The sequence below is a fragment of the Colias eurytheme genome, chromosome 6 (genome assembly GCF_061535395.1).
Source record: "Colias eurytheme isolate Ceu_HAF_F1 chromosome 6, ilColEury1 Martin Lab GWU primary, whole genome shotgun sequence".
NCBI classification, from domain to species: domain Eukaryota; kingdom Metazoa; phylum Arthropoda; class Insecta; order Lepidoptera; family Pieridae; genus Colias; species Colias eurytheme.
Window position 1 is genome coordinate 9,706,217 of NC_142985.1, and position 21,226 is coordinate 9,727,442.

Genomic DNA, 21,226 nt, shown 5'->3' on the forward strand with positions numbered 1-21,226 from the left:
TATAGGTTACTTCATCACAGTAGCGTGATCGTGTTTGAATGATAACAATTACTGCATCAGTTATCGGATATCCGATTTCTAAATGGAAAACGATGAATATTAATGTGTTAATTATATTTTATATAAAATTCGACAAATTGCTTTGCCAAAACGCTACTGATTTATTGCTTTGGTTTACATAAACTTTTTCATTTAGAATTGAATTAATTTATTTTTAACAGACAAATTGATTGGTAGGTAGGTAATTACGTGATTGAGTGATTGGCAGTATCGATTATCACATTTACATAATTTATAATTACATATATGTACCTAGTTAGTTACCTCTCTGTGTTCAATTGCAGCACTAATTCCTGCCTAATACTATCTATTATTAGGCAGGCATTAGTTTTAAGGATTAAAGAGAAAAATGTTATGTGAAGATGGTCAAACATTTTAAAATATACATACAATTTCATACATGTTTATGTCATTGAAAACAATTAATTGCAGTTAATTAATCGCAAATTTTCGTTTGCCAAGCCTAGCTAACCAATATAAAACCAAATAAACTGGTTGATATTTTGTAGAAACTGCCAAGTAACATTTGAAACCTGGTGTATTTTGCTTAAATATAATATTTTATTGATACCTATGCAGCGGTGTGATGTAAGAACGGGTACATCAACTTCATCAAATTAGATACACGGATTAACACATTGCATCTCGAAATAGTTTTGTCAATACAATTGCGGTCCGGAAACCGTTTGCATCATCGCATTATTTTTTACTTGATTGCCAAATGAGCCTTTAAAACTTTATTTTATTGCGTATTAGATATCGTTAAGTTTGAATCTTTAATCAATTCATGATGTGAGATGTCCATGATCTTTTCAACGCCTATACAAGGAAAAGCAAAGTTAGGTATACAGTGTATGTGTGACTGATAAATAATATATTATTTTAATACTGTAGACGGATTTTATAAATTTCCGCACGATTTCGGAGATATATTTTGTAGGTGTCTAGCGTAGCGTAGCCCGAATAGGGATTACATAGGTAAGTACCAAATTTTATACATAAACTTCTACATGAGTATTATATAAAATATAATTTTTTTTTAATTATTGACAAAGTAACACATTATATTTTTTGATTCAAACGTAAGCTCTAGGATAATATGAAATTTGGCTCTATTTGTAGAGAATATTATCACACACTAGATATGAATTCTACATTTGGCTAATTTAGGCGCATTTGAATTTATCTGTAATATGTTAATCGTTTGTACTAAAAGACAGAAGTTTATAATACTTAACTATAGAGGCCAAAAAAATTGAATAATATTTCAGAAATCGGCGGAAATCAAGCTCGTTTTTAGGTACTCAAAATAGACATCGAACAAGCCTGCATAATATATACATTTTTGATAAAATAATTAAGTTTCATTTTTAAGTAAGTAAGTATAAAAAATTATAGTGTAAAGGACACAGGTAGGTACTCCCCAGAAATTGTATTATAGAGCCTACGTAGGATGTAGGCTCTATAAAACAATTTCTTAGTTACAGTTACGTAGTATGAACCTACTAATAGTCGAATGTGAATTTTTTGCATGTACCTACCTAAGCTTATCTTATTAATTTCCTAATGCCTTATTTTTATTACTTTAAAGTTTGGTAAATACATAAATGCCTAATATTATTCATGAAAAATAAGGACATCAGCGCTAAGCTTTTATACCTAAGGAAAAAAAGCAAGAAGATATTCCTTGTATGTATATCAATTCCTCTGTGAGTACTTACTTTTCCAATAAGTCAACAAAACGCACACACAAAATTCGCAAGTATCCTGTTATCGCAAATATTGCTTAGCATACGCGGTTGTCATGGCAACGCGTGACGATTCAATATGGCGGACGGTGCGCGTTCGCCGCTGTTTACGAACGGACTGACTCCGCTTGCGCCGGCCATCGACCACCACGCGGCTCTTCAGAAAGCGAGAGGAAGAGCAGGCCCAAGCAAGTTTTTATTGTGCGAGGACACACGCGCATATTTCCATTTATCCGCTGCCAATTCGGTTCACTCACGAACCTAGCTATTTTGGCTTGTTAGTCATGCTTTATCCTTTGATCGACTATACTAGGTTCACAATTAAGGTGCATTGTGAGAAATTCCACTTGAATCGACAGCCTTCGCCTTGAGATGTCAACCGAATCGTTATGTAAAGTCTATCGGCAATGTAATCACCATCAATTGATGTAATTCATTATGCAAGACTTTCAAGATGAAGATGTAATATAACAATAGATAGTTCGACCATGTCATCAAATAAAAGAAGAGTTCTGTATACCAAAATATTTATTTCTATAAGTATATAACTACCTACGAATTATATAAGTATTAGATTTAAAATATTTTTTACATAACTGTTTTAATTATAATATACATATTGCAGTACAGGAATTAAAGCTAAATAAGAGACTAAAATCTAAAAATTACTTTTCATATAGAAAAGTACCAGCTCCGAATACCTAACAAAGGGTAAAGAGACAACGAAATTGTTTTTAAAGTTATTAAAATAAGCAAAAATAATAATCACTACATGGCTGTACAAATTAACCCAGATACAAATTAAACCAAATGATATGATGCATTCTTGTAGCGCTCGGCACTAGCGTGCGACTCGCGTGTTTGTCTGCAAAACCGCAGTGACAATAAAAGTATTCATTCTAATATAAATTACTATTTACACGAAATATTAAATGGCAATCAGTAATTAGGTCTCTAATCTCAAATATCCATTTTATCTTAATTTTATCATTACGGTGTCATTATAAACAAATTAAGACTCGAATTATCATTAACAGTCAATTTTTATTGCACAAATAATACATATTTTAGTCACTGCGATTCCACGTCTTTAACAATATTATAACACTTAACTAAAAGAACACAAAATAACAATAAAGCAAATAAAAAGCAAACATTAATCACAATAAATAAAATATCTAACGCATTTGCAAACATAATAATTTGGTTAATATGGAAGCTCGTGAGACGACACAAAACATATCGTAAACAGATTTAATAAGTAGGTTCATATACAATTCGCTGTCGGCCTTTGAACCGACCATCTTAATCATTACGATAAAATTTACAGCCACTTGACAAACAACAATTATAAACTGATAATACTTATACTAAGAACATAGCACCATTTTACGTTTAACACAGACTTAAACAGTGTTGACCACTTGATCGAAGCATTTCGCGACGAATTGTTCCTTTTCGTCTAGTTTCCTGACGTCACTGGTCACGTGGCGCGTGAGCATCGCGTCTTCGAGGGCGGTTAGGGCTTCAGACGTGAACCGTTTTCCCTTTAGATGGGTTATGACCGATGCTTCACCGTGGAACCCGGATTCGACCAGGCCAGGAGGAATATTGAGTGTGACGTCATTAATCAGTCCCTTTTCTACCGTCATACTGATGACCAGCTCTTGAGTTGCCGAATAGACCTTGGAGGGCGCGAGGAGTTCGGCTGGGACGGGGAACGACCGACTCACGGTGAACTCCGGAGTCCGGCCGTAACACCAGTCCCAGGTTGTCAGCTCGCTCCTCAATTCATCCAAACCTGCAAAATTAGGCCAATTAACAAACACGCCTCAAAATCGAAACCATTTACATATTTAACTCGCAAACGAAATATCTCTAGAAGGTTAATGGCCTTCCCGCCGTTTTCGTACTACATAAACACGAAACTGAATGAGTGCTTGAATACTACGTGCGAGTTAAAATATTATTAATGAATAATTTGTATTCTGTCGTATTTTAACTAGTTTGCAGCGGAATACATGCATAAAGTAAAATTAATAATTAATTCTGTTATTTGCTAATTACAAAATAATATTAACACACTGGGATTTAATCGGCGTATTCTGCACATTATGACGAGACGACTCTACTCTATAAATATTTGCATCCTTTTTTGCAACCCTTTTAAAATGTTGTTTTAAAATCGAATGCCAATCTCTTCATCATTTCAAGATTGTTTAAGTAAATACATAAAAAGTTACTCTTACTTTTTGATAATAGATAATTAAATTCTAAAAAAGGTACACATACCCGGGAACCAATCATCCGTAGGGTTGATGAACTGGAAGCCCCTCTGTTTCGATATGTGCCGTTCGCCCGCATCTTCAATGTGCAGGGCCGGGGTCCTCAAGAACTCGTAGCCGATGGCCGTTTGCAGGCTCTCAACAGTAACCCTGTTGTCGATATCGGCCAGGTTCGCCACGGGGGAGGGCGTGGACGCCGTCGCGTTCGTCTGTATGCCATGCTAGATAAAATTATATGCCCTTAGCTTGATTTATGTACTGGATTGGTTAGTTGCACTGTGGTATTAGTTACGGACATAGTATAGACATGCAACAGATGATAAATAAAAATATAGTGATATGGGATGAAGGAAACAGAGTGATGTTAGGAAATTATTGGCTTGGATGCATGGATAAAACAATTATAAAAAATAAAGCATTTCGAAAATGTTACAGGAAGCACATGTTGACTTAAATTAAAATGTAATTCATTTTGTAATCATGGTTTCGTTATATGAGTTAGTTGTTCATACATATGGATATTTTTAACAGGTCAAATGTTAAATTCAAGCATTTCATGGAACTAATGCAATCAAAATAATCTTTTTAAAAATGAATCCATCACTTTGCAACTCTGTTTAAATTAAAATATTACATCTCCTTTCTATTGACATTTTTAAGGATGTATTTATATCAAATAGCATTTAACAATAACAGTTAGCTATTTGTATAGACAAATATATCATGAGTCATGCTGCATGCTGAGACCTTTAACATCAATGAATTATTTTAAATGTTAAACAGTTTCAACACAAGTAAAACCCTTTTATATGCTCACTACTTTAATATGAATCAACTGGGTTCAAAATTTGATGCCTTACCCTTAACATGTTTGAATTTTAAATTTTAAAGCATTTTTATGACACATAGTGAAATTAAAAACATACAATAGTAACTAAATCAGTATTAACATAAAGGAACACTTGCAAACAACATTATAATTTATAAGTCTTCCAATTCACCAAAGAAAAAATAAGATACAAAACTAAACATGAAATATTTCCAAGACAACTATTTAATACTGTTTCTAAATATAATTCAATGTATTTTGATAGACTCACCTCTCGTTTAGCAAGTGCCTTGCTGAGATCAGCCTTGTTGGCGTTGACTAGAAGTGTGCAGTGGTGATATGCAGATAAACGACCAAGCTTAGCAGCAGTTCCAGATATCTATATTATACTGCTAAGGAAATTACTTTTGCTTTTATCATTTTCAAGTAGATTGTATTAATGATGACTTGTTTATAAAATGCTTTTAAGCAAATATCAAGTTAAAAATAGATCACATTTAACAATGTAAACAAAACAAATATAATCTTACTTCATGAATTGAAAATTTGTCAAAAATATTGCAGAGATGTAATACTATTTATCTGTTCATTTCAAAAACTATTTTTTATTGAAAAAGGATACTTTATATTTATCTCTAACAAGAATATCTTGACGTTCATTAATGAGAGATTTAATTCCAAAGCCTCTGTACAGGGCCCTCTTTATAACTTCCAAGTTGTATTTCCTATCATATCTGTCCCGATGAGTAAAGAATGTGATGTTGAGGTTTCCACGGTCATGATATACAGTGCCACCGCCGCTGTTGCGGCGAGCCAAGGAAATTTCTTTCTCACCCAAAAAGGGCACATTGGCCTCAAGCCAAGGGTTCTGATGCCTTCCAATCACCACACATGGCTCATTACGCCATACCATCATAATGTGATGGTTGGAGAAATCCATGTTACGGTACATCCAATCTTCCATAGCAAGATTTGTGTAGATATCAGTTGATTGCGACATGAACACAGATTTTGTGATCTCCCCCTCAGATGGTAATTCCAGTTGTGTTTTTTTCGCTTTTATAGTTGTGCTTGTTGCCAGGCTTCTTGCACTCGCTCTTCTTGTTAGTCCAACAACAACACACATGTTGCTGATGGCAATTTTTCTCATCATTGACTGCGCCATGTTTATCAGCAGATACTTTTCTATATGAATGTGAGATGGGTAGTTATGAGCACTTACAGTCTAAAACAGTCTGTTCTCGAATAGTAAACCAAATCTTACAAATTTAATCACTTAACCTAGCACTGAGTTGTGAGGCAAGCGTCAGTATCAGCTGATGAGAGGGAGATCAGATATTCGTGAAGGGCGATTGTCTGATGCAGCCACTTCCAAGTTTGATGCAGGGCGTTAATTCGAAATCGAATCCCCAAACAGTCACGACAGTCACTTGGCATTCCTTCTCTTGAATACAGGATGAAGTAAAAAATCACAAGTCAAGTTAATTAAATAACTGAATTATGTTACACAGCAAACTATAGGGTATATAATATTTTATAAACTAACTAAAGAAAGGAAGAGTGTAGTCTAAACGAATAGAACTATACGAATGCGTAACGAAATATGAATTAATTACCTTCCGTCGTCTCATTTTATTCACGCTGATAATGATAAGCGGGCCAAGGAACTAAGAGGTCGAGCGAGGGCATATTAAGTTCACTTGAACAGAAGCAAATAAATATAACGATAAGAAACACGAATCGGCCACGAGCAGCGCAGTATTATCTCGGCAAGTAGTGAGAGCTGAAATATCTTGTTGTTGCCTGTTTTACTGAAATTTACATAGATATATTTGGTTATTAACGTTTGATAAAATTAAATCGTAAAGTAAATATTAATTAAGTGTTTTTAGAACAATTTGTAGATACTTTAGGTTATATTATATAAATAAAGAAAACTAGGTTTTTTCAACATTATTTCTTGACCTGATCACAGCTGTTCTTTTTCCTAAGCCTAAATTAATATTTTTTTCTTCAACTATCTTTTTCAATTAATTTCCAATAATAATTATTATATTTTATTACGACACTTTATTTACATTCACACGAAATAAAAATACAAAATACAGATTAAACGTGAGATTTATACTTGGATTTTAGAAACTTTGCTTGACTTTTGACTTTATACTTTATAGATTAAAAAATTAAAGGCTTTGTCAGACAGGACGCGTACTTAGCGCGCGTCAGAGCGTTAAGTTGACGCCGCGATATGACGCTAAGATGTGTTCTACTACCATCTTAGAATACCGTCAAACAGAGCGCCGGCGCTAGCAGTACGCAACGCTCTGTCGCGGCGTTAGGACGCTTTAACGTCGGGTGTTGTATTTTTTTACAAATTTTATTTTAGCGTCGGAGTTAATAGGCGTAAAATAATAATAAAATACTGCATAATGACCGAAAATTTGATAGAATTGGTTAGAAAATATCCATGCTTATATAATACGAAGGATAGTTCATATAAACTATAAAGATATATCAATGAAGGCAAAATTGTGGGCACAAATCGGAGAAGAAATTAATGAAACTGGTAAGTAAAAAATTCTTCCGACTCCGGAGTTAATATCGCTGTACCTTGTTTTGTTCGTAAGTAATAATTATGTAAACAACATGCAGCATTAATGATATCAATTGCTGTGTCCTAACGCGCGCTAAAGCGTTCTGTTTGACGAAGCCTTGCGCGACGTTAAAACAGGACGCTGTAGCGCTACTACGCAGCGCTAAAATACGCGTCCTATCTGACAAAGCCTTAAGATTTGGTACTTTAGTTATGTAGCTATCTAAACACTAGTTAAAATAAATAAATAAATAATAATACATCCACAATATGTACTGTATCATAATACTATAAACATCTGGGAGTGATCTTTCACCTGTCAGTGAAAGTTCTATCATAATCGGTCCAACCGTTGCAGAGATTAGTCGAAACAAACAGAAAAAACCGTATAAAATGTTACCTATTTTGATAGTGTATTTTTTTTAAGTATGTAGATACTTGTTTTATTCTGCTGCTTGAATTTACGAAAGAAAATATATATTACTCGGACAGGGATTTGCCTGGATTTGCCTGGTGAATTTTAAAATTGCCCTATATTTTAAGTCCGATTGACATATGTATGTTTCAAGTCCGTATCGATTAATTCGTGATTAGAGCTATTCACTTTAATCGGTGTGCCTGCAAAGGCAGGTTACCCTCCTACGAAGATAAAATTATTGATATAGATCTATCACAAGAAGCTTAAGTATAATATCTAATACACTGGAGATTTCAGTATGAACATTAACTTGTAACAAGAAAATATGGCCTTGAAGGACGCCTGTATGTTTTTTTATCCCTTTCACACCCACTTGGCAAGTTAGGTGTGAAAGGGATAAAAAAACATACAGGCGTCATTCAAGGTCATATTTTCTTGTTACAAGTTAATGTTCATACTGAAATCTCCAGTGTATTAGATATTATTAAATTCAAAATTGGCTCCTTCCATGGGTATGCCACAGCTCCACTATAACATAGCGGCACATACCATGGCGACGCATCTCCCTAAATAAGATTCTTGATCGCCATGCTATATGATGGTATATATATTATTATGTATGAAAATAAAATGATATAAAACAACTATGTGTATATGGTGAAAGAATTCTCAGAAGCAGTGCAGCAGTTGTTTGAAAGCGTTTACACCAACAAACAAAGGCTGTTTTCCAATTACAGAGCATAATGCGACTCAGTGCCGCACAATGCCGAATTATGCTGATGCTTAATTGGAACGTGAAACGCACCAGCAGGTTGCGCTAAGTTTAGTGTTGAAAAAAATATATTTATAGAATTAGCAATAATCTAATTAATGTGTAAATAAAGTGGTATAATAATTGGTTGAAAAATATTTACGGTTATTTTAAGTAATTTGGATTTTGATTATTTCATTAACATTTTTTTCAATGTTTGTATCTTCATCCATACTTATATTTATTTTTTTAACACAATTTGAATTAACTTTGATTATTTCGAAAAAACTACAATGAAACGACAGCTTTAAATTTTTTTCCAACAATTAATAATTTTACTAACGATAAATCGATTGCACGCATCAATTCACGCGCGTTACTTTTTCTAGTGCTCGATTGTGCGAAGTGTTGCTGTAGTTGGAACATTCAACGTTAAGCATTATGCCGCATAATGCGCTCTAGTGCTGTAATTGGAAAACGGGGAAACTCTTCAGCTTTCGTATTTTCTTATTATTAATATCCTATGTATTATATTTTTAACATCTGTATTTTCATAGAGAAGTTGTCTCGAATGACAATTGAGTATTGACAGCTGACACATTCAGTTTTTGGCATGGTAGTTTCGTGAACTTTTGTCGAGGGTCGAGAGACGCAAAATTTACAGTATTTTTGAGTCGTTTTTGTCTGATAATCCACAAAAACCCCAATCAGCATGGCTCTCCGAACAACCAAAGTTCTTTACAACAGTATGTACATCTTTTCCCTATTATTTTGATTGCCTTGTCAATTTTGAAGTAAGATTATATAATTGGATTGAAATCTTCCAGATAGCCTGAGGAAATGGTGTTACAACCTCGCAGGATTTAACAAATATGGTAAATATACTCAATTCACTTTATTTTATAAATAAGAGCTTTACAATTTCCAAAATAATAATTACATTATATATCATTTCAGGTTTACTTCGTGACGATTTGCTATATGAAAATCCTGATGTACAGGAAGCTCTCCGTCGTCTACCTGAACATGTAGTTGATGAACGTAACTTCCGTATGGTTAGAGCTATCCAACTGTCTCTCCAGAAAACCATCTTACCCAAAGAAGAGTGGACTAAATTCGAAGAGGACAAACTGTACCTGACACCTATCGTTGACCAAGTGAAGAAAGAAAGGCTTGAGCGTGAAAAGTGGGAAAAGGAATATTAATTTTAAGAATAATGTGTTAAATCATTATTTTGATTCATGTAGTAACAATTAAGTGATACTTATTTAAATCAATAAAACATTTTTCGTTTATTTAGTAAATAATTTTATTTCAGTATGTTGGCTTATTTGAACATTCGTTTTATTCCTTCATATACAAAAAATGGTTTTTATTATAATTCTATTTCATAAATTGATAGATATTAAACAAAATTTATATATTTATAACATGGGAAAGTATAAAAATTCAAATAAACTGTCACATTTACACTTACATCATAGTAAAGATTATAATGAAAGTGGATGACAAAGTTTAAATATTATGGATATGCTAAGAGAGACTGGAATGTTATTAAATTAGGACAATGAAGGTATAGGTTTTTATACAGGTTTCTCAAGTCTTAAATATTATGAAATAGACTTCAGCAATTATGATATTATTAATATACATATAATTCAGATACATTAGTGACAAAATTGATTCACTACAAAGTAAAAATCAACATATTATAGTGAGTACAGTGATATAACTATGGTAAACTACACAAATGAATGAAATAATAATCAAATTTATTTGTGTGCATTTCCTTCAAATTTCCTGTTTATATCCATAGAAATATTATTGTAAAGTGATCCCATTACCGAATGACAAATATTTCTTTGAGTAAACAAGAGATGAAGAGAGGATTATTAAAATAAATAATTATTAAAAACATAGTACCAATAATTTCAAAACAAATATAATATGTAATATATTATTCAACAAACTGTTGTATAAGTAAAGAAAACTATTCCAGTTAGATCAAATATTATTACTTATTGTTATATGAATAATGAAAAATAAACATTAAAAGAAGTAAAGAAAACTTGATTTATGAATATATTTCTTCTAAAAAATAAAATAAAAATTCTAAAAGAGTGTTAATGAGTAAATGTTTCTTACGAAAAGCACAGTCTTATCACAATATATTCACTTAATTATAATAAGTTACAAGAATGGGCATTTGCTTACTTCATTCAACATAATGGTAAATTAAATTGAACTATGAATTTTCATACCCCTTAAAAATCTCGAAAAGGGACTTTTTATATAGGGTCAATGTACCACTAGCTGACCAAGCGCCAATGCATGACCAAAATTCAAATATACGCGCCAATTAAGAAAATACGGCAGCCCCAGATGATAGTTTATTGTTTTTTCTATAAAGCAACATCATCTATAAAATAAAAACAAACCTTGCTGCCAATGGTCAGAAATATTGACATTTTTTCAACACGAAGATGTCATTAAGTAGGTGCCCCGTAAGTAATCACATTTTTTACTAAGAGTTTTTTATCGGGAGTTGATTGGGAAATCTTAATTTATCTTGAATGCAATCGATTACTCTTTATATGTCTTGTTATAGGCATAATGTTGAACCATTCTGTTATAGACTTTCGGCTTCATTTTTGGCATGAACAGTTTTTCATGATTTTTAGCGGCCTGGTTATCTTTTGGAGCAACAAAAACAATTTTTCGCCTATTGTTGACCAGTATGGTCAGCTCTTGGTTCTTTATATTTTGCTAAGAAAGACTTGCTTTGTTTTGTGCTTATACCTACCTAATTTAACAAACCATATAAGCCGTAGTTAAGTCATAGCTTTATGTTACATATTTCCAAAAGCTGACCACCGTAAGATTTTTATACCGAACTTAGTTGGTCAGGTTTCGGGGCCGAGAATATTATTAACCTTGAGTTGTCCACTTGATTTCCGTGACCAAGTGGTTTGATTTCATCAACCTATTTTTATTTATTAAACAAAACTAATGTTCGAAGAAGGACATTTTGTTCATTTTGAAAATGGTCAACTTTTAGAGCAATGATGGTCAGATATTGGTGATCAGTGGTCAAGTAATGGTGTTTTTAGCAGAAGTAACTTTCAGAGTAGTTTTCATAAAACCTTTAAAGGTTATCAAATTGATATTAAGAACAATAGTTGCAGTGAGTATTCATTTATCTGTGTCCCAAAAATAACATTGAACGTAAAACAAATAACCCGTTTTTTATATGTAGCTAAAGATAAAACCGCTTAAATGGTCAACTATTGGTACATCAACCCTATGTATATATAAATATTTTTAATAAACTTGCACAAACTTATAGCAATACAAGCGGTCCGCCCCGGCGTCGCCCGTGGTACCTACATGTTTAAACTATCCTATCTCTCAAGTTGGATCGAACTGCACATGGTGTGCGAATTGTATTATAATCGGTTAAGTGGTTAGGAGTCCATTGAGAACAAACATTGTGACACGAGATTTATATATGTATACTAGCGGTCCGCCCCGGCTTCGCCCGTGGTACATATGAAAAATAGATGTTGGCCGATTCTCAGACTTACCGATATGCACAGAAAATTTCATGAGAATCGGTCCACCCGTTTCGGAGGAGTATGCAGACTAACATTGTGACACGAGAATTTTATATATAAGATTAAGATTAAGATAAGATTTATCAAACAAGAAACCAAAAGCCATTTTGTAACATTGAGCCTGAATTTTGGGAATTATTTACCTGTAAAATTATTCACACTGTCCATACTTGGGTCAATCAATTTTTAAAGGTCCCAATCATAATTTTCTCGTATTTTTTTTTTAACTTAATTTTCAGCATTTTACTATTTCATTTAGAAGATAATTCTTCGTAGATTAAGATTATATAGGCAGCAGTGATGTTGATTACATACATTTGTGGATTTAACTTCACAAACCGATCTATTCACGGGAAATAATGTCCTTTGGACAACTTACACAATAGTACTTTTTTAAATGTTAAATTCCCTTCAGAATTAAAATAAATTCTTCTAATATTAAATAATAAATAATATTTTGATATTTGTTCTATTTACACCCAAAATACGAAATATTTTTATTAAAATTGAAACGAATGATGTCTTTTGAACAACCAAACAATGTTTCATATGTAAAAAAGTTTCAGTAAAGCGGAAATAGTGATATTTTTCACAAAAAAACTATTAAGGCGAGCTTGTTACGTATCGTATTATTGATTTTACTTAATTAAAATGAACTGATTCTCGATATAACTGAATGAATGAAGTATAATGTGATTTTCATATGGGGACATCTTAGTCGTCTTGATTTTTGAAATGTTAAAATTACAATTAAACTAGACATAAAATTGCGTAATAAAAATGTGTCCCCGAAACAGCCGAGTAATAAACAAAACATGAACTATTTAACTGTTAAAGTATAAGTTTTATATAATTATTGTCCTAGGGACAACCAAATTGTCCATGGTACAACCACTTTGGTTGGCCAAGTGACTGGTTGTCTGCGGGACATTTTTAAAATTTTGACCCGCCAAGCAAATACTATTGTTATTTTATATATTAATCTCAGCTCACACTAAATTATAGACGAAAGCGCATCTCGTGTAGTATAATTGATAACAATGCATCAAGTACTTATGTTTTAATCACAGTTGTCTGACGGACTGACAATAAAGCCACCCCACACTCACCAACGTTGCTCGGACGACTGTTGCCGTGATTTTATACAAATCAAAATGGCGTTTGAGCCCGACAGTTAATTATTGTGTTTAGCTTGTTGTTTAGGAATCTACCGCGCCATCTGTGTTTTGTTTTCATAACTAAATTACGGTTGTCTGTGAGACCTGTGCCATGTAGATGATTTATGGGGACAAAAGTAAAATGCCTGAAAATCGTATTATATCCAATAAAAAAAAAAATATTTGTATGTTTTTATGTCAATAATCATTAACTGAAACAAGAAGTGTATTTGGTATTTATGGTCGTGATAGTATGTGTTCGTGATGCGAAGTTTGTTAATGCATTGTAGCTTGGGGACAAATGTGATAGTACTGGAAAATTGCATTTAGTCTCTGGACAACCATGAAACTACGCACAAATTAATAAAACAATTAAAATTTTGTTTACAATAATGTTAGAAAATATTAAAAAGAATATAATTAAAACCAATTTAACTCTTTATGATTTCATGTTTATTAATTATCGTTCAGGGACATGATGCGTGTACCGTCGGACCATTAAAAGTTGATCGACCCACTTAAACTATTAAAATGTGCTGTAACAAAAGTGGAAAGTAAAAAAATGAGCTTCAGAATAAAATAAGGCTAATAAGAGAGACTGACTAGTTAAAAAATTTCGCTGTATTACTATGACACAATGAGTTCTAATCTTGGTTTGATCTATGATTCTATTTTCTAACATAATTTATATTTCTATATTAAACTTTAAATGTGTAATTTCTATCTATGATGAATGAATGAATTGAACATACTAAATTATTTTATAAGAATGGTCATTTTAATCTCAATAATATACACAGAAAACATAATATATGTTTAAAAAATTTCATAGACATATTACATATATCTAAATTTATAAACCGTATAACAATAAATTCGTGATAAAGTATTTTAATATGGCAAGTAAATGGCCGGATGAAACGTGACAAAGAAATAATAATTAATACATAGCCATTTTTCAATACAAATTCCGTCTAACTAAATCTTATAAAATACTATCTGTACAAATTTAAAAATTTTGGAACTATGTTTATTTGAGATACATTACATTATTTATACATTGCCAAGATATATAAAAATTATAGTCTTTGGATGATCTGCTTACAAACTTTAAAGTTCTTCATCACCAATTGCTTCAAAAGCATTGTTCTCAACGCAGTCTCTACCTGTTTTGAATGCAACTGATGCAAACTTTTCTGTTAATTTTTGAACGGAGAATATTTCCCTGGAGCTTCCTGATGTGCAAGAGTCTCCATTCTGCAACAAAAAAAAATGTATTAATAGTAGTTTTATACAAAACAGTTTATAAAACTACTACAATTCTATCTATCTACCACATTTCTTGAAAATAATATAAGTTTTTGTTCCAATTTTCGAAAGATTTTAGAGACAAGTATGTACTTAACTCTTATTGTTATATAATAATAACATGAAGAGAAATAAAAAAAAATGTTGTGTGGTTTTATGAAACCACGGTAAAAGTGAAACTGTTCGAACGGTTCCGAACACTGCTTTGTGTAGCGCATGTCGCGTGTCGGTATTATGAACATATTAATATAATTTCACAGACTGTTCCCATGAAAGTTACTCGGCAGCCGCGATACACGCGACATACGCTACACAGACCAAAAAGTTTGAGCCGATGTAATAAAAGTTTCACTTTAAAAATAATATTAATATTCAGATATGCATAATTCACGAAGAATTATTGATAATCGCTCATTCAAAATGTTGCTATGTATGTTTATTGTTTATTTATGTTAATTGTCTGTTTTATTCAGAATGCATCATTCATAATTAAAAATGTAACTGTCTAAAATCTAATAATGAGCACCTAAACAATCAATATGATCCAATAATTTTTCTCATTAAAAGTAAAGGTCAACTTAATTTCGCAATATGTAATTACTATATAAATACATAATGCAAATTAATTAAATACAACCTTGTGTTTAATTTTTTCAGCACATCTACACTAATATTATAAAGAGGAAAACTTTGTTTGTTTGTTTGATTGTAATAAATAGGCTCATAAACTACTGGACCGATTTTAAAAATTCTTTCACCATTCGAAAGCTACTTTATCCATGAGTAATATAGGCTATATATCATCATGCTAAGACCAACAGGAGCGGAGTAATGCGAGTGAAACCACGCGGCATACCTAGTTAGATTGTATATAGAGGTTCAAAATTTGTCCCGTTGCCACTATATTTTTTGAAGTGAAAACTTCTTTAGCGGCGTTGAGCACTCTTTCTGTAATGGGTATAAAATATTAAACTCGCGTCAGGACACGTGACCTGATCGAAAAAGCGTAAGACGGATACCATTCCAAAATATCAAACATGCACAACGTTAATAATCAAGTTTTCATTTCTGCTGGCACTCCCGGAGTGCAACCCGTCTTTTTTTTAAATTAATATAGGTATACATTTCATTGCGTTCTTAACATAAAAAATGGTAACTCTTTCTCAATTAAGTATTGAATGTACATTCTGTAAACCTTTTTTGTTTCTGATAATAAATTAAAAAAAAAAAAAAACATGATCACTTACAACAGAACTGAGTGTGTCGCTAGATGAAGATGGTGTGATGAGTTGGCTGGAACCGTCTCGTCGCATGTACGTGAGGCTTGCGCGTTTGCAGCGAGGAGATGTGGGCCCGGAACCACTTTTTTGCCGCATTAGTTCATCCACTATAGACTGTTTGAAAACAAAATAAGAAATGAACATTTACTGAAATCAAAAATTTATATTAACAACTAGGGTTCCGCTCGCGGCTTCGCCCACGCATTCAAAGAAAAACCCGCATAGTTCCCGTTCCCGTGGGATTTCCGGGATTCTGTCATTTTCCCGGGATTAAAAGTAGCCTATGTCCTTTCTCGAGCATCAAAATATCTCAATACCAAATTTCATGAAAATTGGTTCAATAGTTTAGGCGTGATTGAGTAACAGACAGACAGACAGAGTTACTTTGGCATTTATAATATTAGTAATATTATAAATTTATAATATTATAAATTTATTTTATCAAACTTTAGCTTACCTGCAAACAAACACTGATAAATATTGCATTTTCAGTTTTCAATGTCACCCAAACAAGGTTGTCTTTGCTAAGGAGATATTCAAACGAAAGTTCGAAATTTTTTGCAGGTTCTTCCAATAATGAGCCATGACCATTTAATTGTCCGTCCATCTAAAAAAAAATAAACTTAAAATCTCACAATCACTACATAGTATAAAACAAAGTCGCTTTCCCTGTCCCTATGTCCCTTTGTACGCTTAAATCTTTGAAACTACGCAACGGATTTTGATGCAGTTTTTTTTAATAGATAGAGTGATTCAAGAGGAAGGTTTATATGTATAATAACATCCATTAAATAGTGGAAAAGTACTGTTATTTTTGAGGTTTCTAATGTGATGTCGTAAAAAATTACATTTTTTCGCTTAAATAGCAAACGCAGGCTGAACCCTACGAGTTTTTTCAAAATAATGTACTAAGTATTATACACATTGAAAAGGTCTACAGAAAAGTCCGCGATGGTATGTGTCTATCTCTTATGGATAACCCACAATAACTTTTTTTTGTCATTTACTTTTTACGACAAATAATGGCTAATTTTCGATGCGATTTTAACCAATACAGCATTAATCCTTAACCAATTAAATACCTTGAATACATTGTTCATTTAATATAGATCTATATGGCCCTTTACACCGTATGATTTAAGTGAATATTTTCGAAGATATTACAGATTTAAAAATTGCGGGACGTAGCGTTTGCAGCGCTACAGGCCGGCCGCCCGGCTATCTATTTTATACCCGTGCGAAGCCGGAGCGGGACGCTATGTTTTTATATACAACGTTCACAGTTTTTCTGTAGTGTATTTAGTATCAGCATTGCACCCGTGCGAAGCCGGGGCGGGTCGCTAGTTAATAATATTATAAAGCTGAAGAGTGTGTTTGAACTACTGGTCCGATTTGAAAAAAATAGCCCATTTATCGAGGCTGCTATAGGCTATAGGCAGTAGGCTATATATACATATTGTATAGCCTAAAGCGCGATGATATTATCATCGCGCTATAAGACCAACAGGAGCGGAGCCACGCGGGTGAAACCGCGAGGCACAGCTAGTATATGTATAATATTATACTTAAATTATTTCTAGTTTAAGCGATGTTATAATCACTACATAGTATAAAACAAAGTCGCTTTCCCTGTCCCTATGTCCCTATGTCCCTTTGTACGCTTAAATCTTTGAAACTACGCAACGGATTTTGATGCGGTTTTCTTTAATGGATAGAGTGATTCAAGAGGAAGGTTTATATGTATAATAGCATCCATTAATCCATCAGTCCTCGGAATCACAGACACAATAGAAAATCTATTGTGTCGCGCCCCGATCGGGCCTTACGGTGGTCAATGGGTTAAATAGTGGAGAAGTACTGTTATTTTTGAGGTTTCTAATGTGATGTCGTAAATAATAACATTTTTTCCGCTTACATTGCAAACGCAGGCTGAACCATACGAGTTTTATCAAAATAATGTATTAAGTATTATACACATTGAAAAGGTCTACAGAAAAGTCCGCGATGGTATATGTCTATCTCTTATGGATAACCCACAATAACTTTTTTTTGTCATTTAGTTTTTACGACAAATAATGGATAATTTTCGATGCGATTATAACCATTACAACATTAATCCTTAAACAATTAAATACCTCGAATACATTGTTCATTTAATATAGATCTATATGGCCCTTTACACCGTATGATTTAAGTGAATATATTCGAAGATATTACAGATTTAAAAATTGCGGGACGTTGCGTTTGCGGCGGTACCGGCTGGCCGCCCGGCTATCTATTTTATACCCGTGCGAAGTCGGAGCGGGCCGCTATGTTTTTAATTTTTATATAAAACGTTCACAGTTTTTCTGTAATGTATTTAGTAGATATCAGCATTGCACCCGTGCGAAGCCGGGGCGGGTCGCTAGTTATTTATAATATTATACATTTTGATAATAATTATTCTCATCAAAAATTAAAACATAATTCATCTGACTATCATTGACTAGCCTACCTACTTACTTACCTACTATAAAAGTAAATTGAGAATAAAGTATGATCATTAAAAAACAATAAAATCTGTTATCAACTTTAAAATATTACTCACAGCATGCAATGTAGTGATCCTCCAACACCTCATTCTAGTAACTTTATACCTCTGTTCATGATTAGGATGCGTCACACTAGTGAGAGTCAATTCTTTTGCAGCTAACGACACTCTCACTCTGATTATTGCCCCTCCCATTTCCCCAATATTTACGGCTTCGGTGGACGCTTCTCCTGCAGGTATTCGGCCATAATGCCTCAAACTCCTCGCTAATTCTATGTACTGAAATTTTATTATAGTAATTAATATAATATATTGTGGCATATTCTCCTCTGCTACACTAACTTTTTTCTAACTTTTTTTTGCCAAATTTCATGAAAATCGGTTCAGCAGTTTTTCCGAGAAGGAGTAACAAACAAACCAATATATAAACTTTCGCATTCATAAAATAAGCAGGCTTATAGAAATGGTTCTTAAAAATTATTATAAATTTATAATATTTTAATTATTTTTTTGTTATCAAACTTTTTCATACATTTTAAGATTATTTCTTTATAGATTACATACTACAGTGATATATCACCTAAAATTACACTAACATGATAATAACTATGTATAACTCTCAATACAGGATAAGTATTGGTCATCTGTTTTATTAGTTAGATGACATCATGCATCCAACTGAATACGTTATTAAAACAGAACACATATTGATAAAGATAAATTGTATTTATTAAACTTTAGAGCATTTATATTCCAATTATCAAGTTATCTATACTAATATTATAAAGCTGAAGAGTTTGTTTGTTTGAACGCGCTAATCTCAGGAACTACTGGTCCGATTAAAAAAAATATTTCGGTGTTAGATAGCCCATTTATCGAGGAAGGCTATAGGCTCTATTATATCATCACGCTAAGACCAACAGGAGTGGAGCAATGCGGGTGAAACCGCGGAGCACAGCTAGTATATCATATTTGGGTACTCAAAGTTATCTTTAAAACACATTTAAGATAAATTTAAGTACAAATATTACCTCTCTCTTCTGTTTTTTAGCTTCATGAGATGATAGTATGTCTCTGGTGTCACAGTCAGCAGTTATCCACCCCAAGTCAATATCTTCTATTATTTGAAGGTATAGTAAGTCTATTGAAACCCTGTCTTGCATAAGATCCAAATCATAGCATGGATCCCAGTAACTAAAATTAGAAAATTATATAATTTTATTATGCAAACATAAATTTAACAAAAATTGAATCTATTGTTTTTATTAAGGTTTTTGGTTTGAATATAATTTAGATATTTATAACATTTAAGCAGTCCAGGAAACACATACCTTTTCCTTAAAACAATTTTATCCTCAGGCCTTACATACTTTTGAGATATATATGGAGATTCAAAATCTTCAAGTTTTTTCAAACTTGGCTGTCCATCCTTTGCACAACTCCAGTTGAATAGGTATAAGGAAAAATATTTTGTCAAATCCTTATGCAAATTGACATAATTACATGCTATATCTAAAACAGTACTTGATGTATCTGTTGATGATACTGACAATGGTATTCTGTAGCCATTCATTAAAGATATTTCTATATCGACCACATGAACTTTGACATTGTGAGTTTCTTGTTGAGCTGATAAAAGAAATGTCATCAAAATTCCAGAATTTGCCAAAATAGGATTCTGACCAACTGTAAAGTAAGAAGGAAATTAAATGAATTTTATTGCAATAGGAAAAATGATATAAGACTGACTTTGTAAAATATAATACACATACCAAGTTGGACATATTTTTCTAAGAGTATTCTTCTTTCTTCTAACTGTGAACTGGTTAGAAAAAGCTTTTTCGGTGGAAACTGTGGCAATTTAAAGTATGGATATTGTGCTTGTAGCTGTTCATGAAGACTTAGTAATTGTTTAAAACGCGCCGTACAATGGAAAAATCCATCAATGTGAATATTATAGCCCTATAAAAGAATTAAAACTAGCTATAGAAAGACATTTTCCTTAAAATACTTCATGATTAAATTGAACGATATGAGCATTGAATTACAATAACAATGCAATGATAACATAATAATAAATGAAGAAACCTTACCGTATAAGTAACTCCGTTGTCGTCTCGGAATTGTTGCAAATCAGGAATAGAAAAATGCATTGTTCAAGGTGTTATCAAATTTCATAACTTAAAATTGATGTAAAAACTAGTAATTATATAGGTACTGAATTTACAAATGATAAAAAACGTATAGCAAAACAAAAACGATGACAAAAACTCGCCCACTTCCACTAATGTCATTTGACAATTCTTTATTCTGTATTGCCATTTGCCAGTTCTGAACTTCTGACTTCTGGTTCTGGGCCTCGGAGTTCTGGGCACAGAACCAAAGAGGATATAATCACTACGTCACAGAACATTAAAAGTTCTGGGCAACAGCAACAGCCAACAGCAATAATATTAATAGTAATACATTCTGTATAATATGTATATTATTTGGTAGGTAACTGCATATATATAAGTATTGATATATAATCAATACTTATATACTTAGCATATTGTACCTACAACCTGGATTTGTTTAAAATTTTGTATGTATTTTATATTAGATAGGTATCTGCGAATTAAAATGTACGTAATGTCCATTTCTGTTTGTAGTC

The 21,226-nt window shown here is 32.6% G+C and overlaps 5 protein-coding genes across 8 annotated transcripts in view; 1 reads left to right on the forward strand and 4 right to left on the reverse strand.

Moving 5' to 3' along the window:
* Positions 1-1,940, reverse strand: part of LOC149907930 (uncharacterized) — a 53,156-nt gene extending 51,216 nt beyond the window's left edge. Inside the window, exon 1 of the mRNA XM_090103052.1 lies at positions 1,782-1,940. The gene's annotated coding sequence lies outside the window, so the exon portion shown is untranslated. The remainder of the gene's footprint in view (positions 1-1,781) is intronic.
* Positions 1,941-2,953: 1,013 nt separating this feature from the next.
* On the reverse strand, positions 2,954-6,679 carry Lipt1 (Lipoyltransferase 1). 2 transcript variants are annotated; one of them, XM_090103053.1, is made up of 5 exons: positions 6,539-6,679; positions 5,545-6,107; positions 5,194-5,301; positions 4,101-4,314; positions 2,954-3,609 (listed from the first exon to the last, which is right to left on the reverse strand). In XM_090103053.1, exons 2-5 carry the CDS (start codon positions 6,085-6,087, stop codon positions 3,215-3,217), a joined length of 1,260 nt encoding a protein of 419 aa, XP_089959179.1. In that variant the 5' UTR covers positions 6,088-6,107; positions 6,539-6,679; the 3' UTR covers positions 2,954-3,214. The 2 variants fall into 2 exon arrangements, with proteins under 2 accessions (XP_089959179.1, XP_089959180.1); XM_090103054.1 differs by lacking the exon at positions 6,539-6,679 and having other exon boundaries at positions 4,101-4,302; positions 5,545-6,227.
* Positions 6,204-7,026, reverse strand: LOC149907933 (uncharacterized). 3 transcript variants are annotated; one of them, XM_090103059.1, is made up of 2 exons: positions 6,888-7,026; positions 6,204-6,437 (listed from the first exon to the last, which is right to left on the reverse strand). In XM_090103059.1, exon 2 carries the CDS (start codon positions 6,357-6,359, stop codon positions 6,204-6,206), a length of 156 nt encoding a protein of 51 aa, XP_089959185.1. In that variant the 5' UTR covers positions 6,360-6,437; positions 6,888-7,026. The 3 variants fall into 3 exon arrangements, with proteins under 3 accessions (XP_089959185.1, XP_089959184.1, XP_089959183.1); XM_090103058.1 differs by lacking the exon at positions 6,888-7,026 and adding an exon at positions 6,539-6,678 and having other exon boundaries at positions 6,204-6,366; XM_090103057.1 differs by lacking the exon at positions 6,888-7,026 and adding an exon at positions 6,539-6,676.
* Positions 7,027-9,267: 2,241 nt separating this feature from the next.
* On the forward strand, positions 9,268-9,979 carry LOC149907934 (cytochrome b-c1 complex subunit 7-like). Its single transcript, XM_090103047.1, has 3 exons — positions 9,268-9,430; positions 9,512-9,559; positions 9,642-9,979. Exons 1-3 carry the CDS (start codon positions 9,397-9,399, stop codon positions 9,887-9,889), a joined length of 330 nt encoding a protein of 109 aa, XP_089959173.1. The 5' UTR covers positions 9,268-9,396; the 3' UTR covers positions 9,890-9,979.
* A 3,998-nt stretch (positions 9,980-13,977) lies between these two features.
* Positions 13,978-20,881, reverse strand: Snx17 (sorting nexin 17). The gene is made up of 8 exons (XM_090103048.1): positions 20,667-20,881; positions 20,346-20,535; positions 19,905-20,259; positions 19,605-19,767; positions 18,631-18,852; positions 16,501-16,650; positions 16,011-16,157; positions 13,978-14,712 (listed from the first exon to the last, which is right to left on the reverse strand). The coding sequence occupies exons 1-8, from the start codon at positions 20,724-20,726 to the stop codon at positions 14,566-14,568; spliced, it is 1,434 nt and encodes a 477-aa protein (XP_089959174.1). The 5' UTR covers positions 20,727-20,881; the 3' UTR covers positions 13,978-14,565.
* Positions 20,882-21,226: the final 345 nt, after the last annotated feature.

Coding starts and splice junctions, on each gene's coding strand:
- Snx17 (XM_090103048.1), bottom strand. CDS start 20,726: ATGCATTTTTCTATTCCTGATTTGCAACAATTCCGAGACGACAACGGA. Junction 16,651..18,630: donor GGATCACTACATTGCATGCT/GTGAGTAATATT, acceptor ATTTTTTTTTAG/ATGGACGGACAATTAAATGG. Junction 14,713..16,010: donor GCGACACACTCAGTTCTGTT/GTAAGTGATCAT, acceptor TTTTTGTTGCAG/AATGGAGACTCTTGCACATC.
- LOC149907934 (XM_090103047.1), top strand. CDS start 9,397: ATGGCTCTCCGAACAACCAAAGTTCTTTACAACA. Junction 9,431..9,511: donor AACCAAAGTTCTTTACAACA/GTATGTACATCT, acceptor GAAATCTTCCAG/ATAGCCTGAGGAAATGGTGT. Junction 9,560..9,641: donor CGCAGGATTTAACAAATATG/GTAAATATACTC, acceptor ATATCATTTCAG/GTTTACTTCGTGACGATTTG.
- Lipt1 (XM_090103053.1), bottom strand. CDS start 6,087: ATGGCGCAGTCAATGATGAGAAAAATTGCCATCAGCAACATGTGTGTT. Junction 5,302..5,544: donor TTGTTAGAGATAAATATAAA/GTATCCTTTTTC, acceptor AGTATAATATAG/ATATCTGGAACTGCTGCTAA. Junction 4,315..5,193: donor AGGCACTTGCTAAACGAGAG/GTGAGTCTATCA, acceptor AATTTTATCTAG/CATGGCATACAGACGAACGC.
- LOC149907933 (XM_090103059.1), bottom strand. CDS start 6,359: ATGCCAAGTGACTGTCGTGACTGTTTGGGGATTCGATTTCGAATTAAC.